The sequence below is a fragment of the Frankliniella occidentalis genome, unplaced genomic scaffold (genome assembly GCF_000697945.3).
Source record: "Frankliniella occidentalis isolate FOCC.00 unplaced genomic scaffold, Focc_3.1 Scaffold54, whole genome shotgun sequence".
NCBI lineage: Eukaryota > Metazoa > Arthropoda > Insecta > Thysanoptera > Thripidae > Frankliniella > Frankliniella occidentalis.
Window position 1 is genome coordinate 536,376 of NW_026267184.1, and position 7,578 is coordinate 543,953.

The 7,578-nt window shown below is 45.7% G+C and overlaps 2 protein-coding genes across 8 annotated transcripts in view; one reads left to right on the top strand and one right to left on the bottom strand.

The window, feature by feature from the left end:
• Window positions 1–1,570: 1,570 nt before the first annotated feature.
• Window positions 1,571–6,613, bottom strand: LOC113205798 (xenotropic and polytropic retrovirus receptor 1). 4 transcript variants are annotated; one of them, XM_026421555.2, is made up of 11 exons: window positions 6,436–6,613; window positions 5,710–5,808; window positions 5,490–5,643; window positions 5,193–5,410; window positions 4,822–5,083; window positions 4,362–4,729; window positions 4,118–4,265; window positions 3,836–4,030; window positions 3,590–3,759; window positions 3,377–3,510; window positions 1,571–3,288 (listed from the first exon to the last, which is right to left on the bottom strand). In XM_026421555.2, exons 2-11 carry the CDS (start codon window positions 5,776–5,778, stop codon window positions 3,039–3,041), a joined length of 1,968 nt encoding a protein of 655 aa, XP_026277340.1. In that variant the 5' UTR covers window positions 5,779–5,808; window positions 6,436–6,613; the 3' UTR covers window positions 1,571–3,038. The 4 variants fall into 4 exon arrangements, with proteins under 4 accessions (XP_026277340.1, XP_026277339.1, XP_026277341.1 ...); XM_026421554.2 differs by lacking the exon at window positions 6,436–6,613 and adding an exon at window positions 6,283–6,429; XM_026421556.2 differs by lacking the exon at window positions 6,436–6,613 and adding an exon at window positions 6,161–6,360.
• Window positions 6,614–7,257: 644 nt separating this feature from the next.
• The window catches only part of LOC113205817 (poly [ADP-ribose] polymerase tankyrase-2-like), a 24,351-nt gene continuing 24,030 nt past the window's right edge, over window positions 7,258–7,578 (top strand). The window contains exon 1 of one of the 4 annotated variants that reach the window (XM_052267557.1): window positions 7,258–7,499. The gene's annotated coding sequence lies outside the window, so the exon portion shown is untranslated. The remainder of the gene's footprint in view (window positions 7,500–7,578) is intronic. The other 3 variants (XM_052267556.1, XM_052267554.1, XM_052267553.1) reach the window with 3 other exon arrangements.

Below are 7,578 nucleotides of genomic sequence, written 5' to 3' on the forward strand. Positions count from 1 at the left end.
GGGCGTTCGTTCTTGGGAGCGCGGGGAATTAGCAAGTCACAGTTTCCTGCTGCCGGAGACCGACCCAGTGGCACTGGCTGTTCGCCTCACTTCTACCGGAATGCAAAATACCTCCCCTGGAAAAGCGTCACGTGGCGGCGGCGTTGGCCCGGCGCGGCCGGAACATCGAAAAGGGGAGGGGGGGGGGCGGGGGAAGGCAGCGACAGCAGCAGCAGCAGCAGCACGAAGTTTGCTCGCGCAAGAGTAAAGTCTTGGCGGAATCCCATTGGTACGCCTGTCGCCGTAACGGCGCGCCGCGCGGAGTCGGCGACCCCCCACATAGCGTAACCGGCGGAGGCTTTACGCGCGTAGGCGGAAAGAGAAAAGAAAAGGATACGCTGAGGATAGAAAAGAGGCAGGCAGGTGGCAAGCTAAAAATACAACAAAAAAGGAAAAATGACACTTTTTATTTTTAGAAAAAAAGGATGAATTTGTGTGTGGGGTTGTGATTCCTGCCGAGTGGGGCGGGGCGGCTCTCAGTCTAATTTGGGCAGCGGGCGCCTCCCCCTTGACACCGTGACACCCCTGATCCTCCCCTCCTCCCGCACACCCCGATCTCTTTCCCTCCCGTTCGTCTCCCGTGTCTCACCTGTTGCTCGGCTCGGCAAGGGCCAGGAGGCGGGCAAACGGGAGGGGAGGGGAGGGGCGGGGCGGGGAGTTCCTCGTGGAGCGCGGGACCCCGGGTGCGTGGCGGGCTGACGGCGACGTGCCACCCCCCGGGGGTCAGCAGCGCCGGTGGTGTTCCGTGGGAAGGGATCAGTCCCCGTCCTGGAGCCGGTGTGTTAGTGGACCCCGCGGCTAGATAAGCCCCTCCCGCCCCGCCCCGCCCCGGAGCCCCATAGGCACGGCCTGGGCCAGGCGCAGCTGGCCCAGCGGCAGGGAATTACAAGCACATGCTTACCGTGTGCGCGATAAATCAGGGAGCACATGCGGCCGCACGGCCAGAGAGACCGGGGCAGGGGCCGGCCCTAAACAGACTCCAAGCTGGGGGGTGGGTCACTTACAGGGTGGGTGTTCCAAGCCTACTCTTTTTCTGGTTATTGTACTGTGCGGCATGCAGAGGCGCGCGCGTGCGGGCTTGCGTATGCTGACTCTCACCACGGCACCTTACGGCCCCGTGCGAGTTTGCTACCCGTCCACACGCCAGCATCCGGTACAGTGCAACTACTAGGAGAAAAGCACGGCTCAGAACACCCGCCACTCTTCACACACTGCTGCCAGTCGAAAAAGATTCCTCTCTTTCAAAGTTTCTTGCAAACAGCCTCAGCCAAGGTGGTGGTAGTGCCCTGCTTGGCAAGGATGAGGTCCAATAGGACTCTCAGAATCGGAAAGAAACCCAGGTGGTGGGTGGTGAGACCGCCCGGATCGACGGGTAAAACTTATAGCGGAATCCCGATTAGGAGAGCAAATATTGGGCCGCTTTGGGCTGGAGGGTTCCTCGTGTAGGTCTTACCCACCGGCTCCAAGACTTGCCCAGCGCGCCAACCACAGCAGTCACAGCCAGCGAACGGGTCAGCAAAAATCAATGAGATTATTTTTCAAAGCAAATATATGTATATTTTTCTGTAGTTAAAAATAAATACATTATCACACAGCTAACTATAAACTATATATGTTACATAATTAATTAATACCCTTTGGTTTTCAGTGCAACATGAATATGGATTTAAGCATAATTTGAGCTAAGCCAGGGCAAGGGCAGTAAGGCTAGATTTAAAAAGTACCGGTAAGTACTGTCTAAAAAAAATGTGGTCCCCAACACATAAAACAGCATAGAAAAAGCAGATACATGAATAATAAAAGAACAACTTGCACACACAGCGCTCCTCAAAAAACACAAAAAAACAACAACATATGTTTACATTTTGAAAAGTGCAACATTTTTTCTTTAGAAATTATCAATTACTGAGTGAAATAGGAATGCAAAGGAGGCTATCTCTAAGATACTTGACGGAAAACTTGCAGTCTTTCTTAAATCGGTTAGCAAATTCACACACTGTTTGCCTCAAAAATCACAGGTGCTTCGATCAATTTTAATCAAAAATATATATAAAGGTTCAGAACTTTAAAACATGAATTATCAAAATCAAGGTCCTAGCACCCTGTTCAGGATTGAAATTAAAAAATAACGCCTGAAAATACAGTTAAGTGATTGTACTAAACCCAGTGGAACATACCTTACTACTCCAAAGATGATAGGAATAGAAAATGATGGAAGACATAAAAAGCAGCCTCAATACAAAATAGGCACTTTATATGCTTGCTCATTGATAGTATTCAAATGTCAGATATGGCACCTGCATGTACAAAATTTACTTTTAACCTCAAAGCCCCGCAGTTAAATTAGACAACAACCGTTAATGTACTGTAAAGTAATCAAGCAGTGTGTCACTCGTATATACTAGTATTGGGAACAAAATGGCTTCAGTTCTAAACAAAGAATCCAATGCTTGAAAGGAAACTTGCAGACTTGTTGACACACTCATATCTTACACTCTTATCAATGTTTGGCATCTGAACATACTAAGACATTTTAATGGTGTCAAATTCCTACAATTATGTAATCAATCAAATCAAAATAATATGCAGAAAATAATTCCTGACCCATAAATCTAATCATCTTTAAGGCCAAGCTGCTTTGAAACTACTAACTAAAAATAGGCATTCAGGTAAATATTTGACAATGATTAAGTCAACAAAATGAGTGTGACTTTTTCTGCCTGCAGGAAAAGTCGCAAAGCAAAGAATGTACATTTAAAATACACATGTTTACCTACATATTTATGTACTTTCACCAAATTCTTAGTTTCAAATCTTCATTAAAATAAACATTTACAAAAGCATGGTCTCGAATATCACAATTTAAGTCAGCAAATTTTAGCCTTTCTGGACATCCAAAATAGTATACATACTTCAAATGCAAAATTGCAGAATGATTATTAAAAAAACATGGGATAGTACTTCACAGTATATAAAAAATATCATGTCAACATTAAGAATCACAGTTTCTTGCTTGAAAGATTCTCCAAAATTGGTCTCAAGTCTTCTTCTTTCTCTTTCTCCTGAGATGGCGGTAATCGCTTTTTAATATGGCGATTAATAACACCATTTTCATCATCCATCATTCTTATTATTTGAAGCTGGTCAGATGATTCAAGTGGTGCAACAGATATATCTCTTACAGCTCGAAATTTACCACAATTGTTCAAATGCTCGTTTTCCAATCGAAAAAAGTTCCATACAAAACGTCTGGAAAAGTGGAAAATTAGTTTAGCCAATGTCAAAGTTCACAATAAGAAATGACATGTGTAATAATCATAATTTTAGGAAACTTTACCTGAATACCTCCAAGGGTGCAATTATACATTGCATAGCTTCCCCCCGTATGTACTTAGATTCAGTGAGGAAAAAACCCAATGCCCAAATCCAACGGAGGACAAAATCCTCAACAATCGCGAAGTAATAAAATGTCTGCAATAGAAAATCATCAAATTACAATTGATTTCTACAATTTTTCAAAGGTAAGGTTCACTTTTGTTTGGAAACTTACATTTGAAGAATAAACAGTTTCTTCTCTTAAAAATTTATTGTCACCTTGAATGGTGTCAAAGAAACCCCAATCCATTTTTACATCCCAGGCATAAGTATAGCAGGAGTTGACAATACAAGACAACAGCCAAGGATAAAAGTAAGGGTTGTCTAAAGTATTAGGATAGCTGCCTGTCAAACAAGAATAATAAAAAATAGTACCATTGGGAATACACTTAAAGATTCTTCTTATTTGGATATTACTTACTGGCATGGTATGCTCTTAGGGTTGAAAAGATTACAACAAAGAATGTTGTAGAGTATTTTCCAGCATTAACAAGATGAGGGAAAGCCTCTTTGCTGTCCCGATATCGTCGCAAGCACTGAGCAAATCGTATCCATGCAGGAATGCAATTGACAATAGGCTTGGTGATAAATGATTGTTCAGCACACTGACTTGTGTCTGAAAAAAAAAATTACAAGTGGAGAGAACAGGACCAAACTGCACACCATGTGGACCAAAATTATTAACAAGTCAACTGTTTCTTACCTCCTGCTTCAAGCCAACTTGGAGTTGTGAAGTAAAAGCAAACGAGGAAGTGGAAGTCTACCAAAACCGTGGCCAAGCTGTTTAGTTGATCAGCAAGCCAGAAATCAGCAAAGCCAACAGAGAAAAATGGAGCTGCCAGCATTCTTCCCTGGGAAGAGATAAAATAAAATAGGAATTGTGAACATTGGTTGACAGAATTAATTTAGCTAAATCAGTACATCTTTGCTTGTAATGGAAAACATACCAGAACACGCAAAAACCAGAAGCGAGCTTCATGGCGGAAAGTATGCAATGGATTCAGAGCAAATGCAAACATGATAAGTACAAGAGCAAGAGGGTTGACGTAGGGGGGAATAGATAAAGCAGATGCATAAAGGAATGAGAGCACACTAAGAGCTCCCACAACTCCTAACACTGCGGCCATCTCCATAATATGTTGTTCTGTCAGATGATGACGAGGATCCAGTTCAAAGATTAACACATGGTTGACGCCTGAAGATCTCCATCCATAGACATTGACCCCCATCAAGAACATGAACTCAACAAGCAAAAGTGGTCCTCTGTATAGCCGCATTAGGACATCCATCTTTTCTGTTCCTTCATGAAAAATAGCTGTAAAAAACAAAGAAAATGTTAAACTTATATATGTATGATAATCAAAATTATTACAGTGGAGGCTTTGCTTAAAGTTAACAATACAATACCAGAGAGGATGACAACAGTTAAGAGAATGATAAAGGATCCGGAGAACAGCCCCACTTTAAAAGTAATCCAAGGGCTTTGTTTTTCCCCAAGAGGTGGCACCCTTAATCTTTTCATTGCCTTCTGACGATCACCACCTTCCAGTTCTGAAGTGACAGCACCCTCAGTTTCATTAACCAAACGCCCAACATCTTTATTGGTAAAGAAATGAGATGTCTCAACATGCTCCACACGCCATGCAGTTCCCGAGTCAACAGAGAGCAGCTACACATACAGAACACATACAAATTGAAAGAAGTTTTACATAAAATCACACTACGAAAAATCACTCAAAGCATACATTAATTTTTACATAAAAAAAAGTCCCAATTACCTTGTCATGTTTCTTCAAAATTTTTCTGAACCCTGTGTAGTTGAGATTTTGATAGTTTTGTAGAAGCACCAAGCTCAAATAAAATTCACTAAATGCAAGCTTAAGGTCTTGCACTTTCCGTGCAGGACGTTTTCCTTTGGATTTCTCTCTTTCTTGCAAGGCCAGCTGTAATTCACTGCTCAAGGTGGCATGTTTTCGAGTAGCTTCCGCTAATTTTTCTATGAGATAAATGTATTTAAATTTAAAAGGGTTCAAAACACCTATTAGGTGAACTATAAAATGCTGACAGTCATTTACCTGAATAGAATGTGTTTATTTTTTTCAGCTCTTTGTCACAGTATTGGAAGAAAACTTCATCGAAGTTTGTGAAGTGTCTTGCTATCATCTCAGGACCAACTGACTCTGCTGATGGTGCTTCCTCTACAGCTGTGTACAGCATAGCTTTCATTTCCTGTTGAAGACATTCCTAGTAAAATATGTTCGTACCAAAATATTTTTTTAAAACTTTAAAAATTACCTCATAGTTAATATACTGCTTCCTCCACTCCGGCGTAATGTGGGCTAAAAGATGTTCTGCAAACTTCATGGTTGCTTATTTAAGAACGACGTTACTGTGCTGAAATAGTAAAAGTAAAAATAAAAGTCAGCACAAAAGTTGCGAGTGTGATTGATTTGAATAGAAGTTCAGGTTTAATTTTAAATGGCAGAGATTATTCTTCTGTCTAAAACACTACCCACTATCATACACATAACAGGTGGTTAAGTGTAAAGAAAGGAATGTCATTCATTGTTTGTCTATTAGAAGAAGGTGAGGGAAAATGTGGAACCGCTCCGTGTCGAAACAGTGCATTAGAGAGGGGTGCCAGTGGAAAGAAGGGCCCTGAAAACCAGCCAACCCTTTGCCTTATCAACTTGACGAGTACCAAGTCATGTGCAGGGGGTGATCACGAAGGCGGACCACAACTAACCTGACCGATAAACAAAGAGAAACCCCGCACGGCGGCCTCTCACATTCAGTCCGAATGAATGGGGAAAGTCGAGTCGGGAAGGTTACCCCGACGGAGACACGGGCAGAAAACAACAGGCTCACCTCATAAAACAAACGCGACCACAGTTTCGGACTTTGAAAAAAACTACAGCGCGACATGGATGATCCGCTGACTACCTCGGTACTTTCTGCTTCATTTTCTGTTCTGCTAGGCACAGCACAAACAGCAAGTACCACCCGCGGGCGCTAACCTACCGGGCGGACGGCGCGGCTGGTGGCGGAGCTCTCGCGCTGGCGCAGCTGGCGCCCGCATCTGATGCGCAGCGAGGGTCTTTGCGTGTTGCAGATCCCTAACTAGCCGCTCGCCGCATCTTTTCCCCCGCGGCTTTACGTCTCGCAGCGACGACGATAAGTTGGCCAACTGATAATGAATGTAAACAACGACCCGTCCCGTCGGCGCGAAGTCCCGATTGGACGTGCCCCCTCCACACGGTCCCGCGGCACTACTCCACGCGCTCGCGCTGCCGGCGCGGGGTAGGCGCGCGCGCTGCACGTGTGTTGCACGTGTGGTGTGCATTAGGTGCACTGTTGCTCGTGTGTTGCACGTGTGGCGTGCGCGCCAAGTGCGTTGTCGCGTCGTCGTGTTCTCACCGCCAGGCACTCGAGGCCATCCTAGAAAAGTGCCAATCTCAATGTTTTGTTGTTTACACTTTTGAAGACAACACACGAACATTTTGGGGACTGTAACTGACATCGGGATCGGCAGCCGGACAATCCGGGGGCAGCTTTCCGACCGTCCTCCAGCACGCCCTCCAGGTCGTGCGAGAGCTCCAGCAGGCTATTTCCGACTTCCGGTTTCAATCTTGGACACTGGATCCTAGATTTGAATGTTTTGTGTACCTTTTCTTCGGCGGACAAAACATCAACAGCCTAGGGACATTGTCCGAGAGCGCGGGGCCGGAAGTTCAAAAGTCCGGGAACTCTTCGCCAATGACCCTCCTTGGGGGTGGAGAGGAGGCGTGGGAGGGGGTGGTGAGATCTCACCAACAAGACTCGCCTAGTCGGGCGGGGCCGGCGGGCCGGCGGGCCGGCGGGGCGCGCGCGGGGTAGGTATTTCAGGCCGGCGGGCGGGCGGCCAGTCGGAGATCGGACGGCACGGCCGGTCCCACACCTCTCTCCCGTCCTGGGCCCGCGCGCACGCCCGCGAAGCATCGCGAACAGCGCGCGCGCATCCAGAAGTGCGCCCGCGAGAGCGAGCGAGCGAGCGAGAAAGAAAGAGCGAGCAAAGCGAGAGAAAGGGGTGTGTTTTACATAAGTTGGTAAGTGTCCGGGCCTGCTATGGCTGTTGTCTTATCGAGCCGCGATGGTGCAAGGATAACTCTGGCCTCCCCCTCCCCC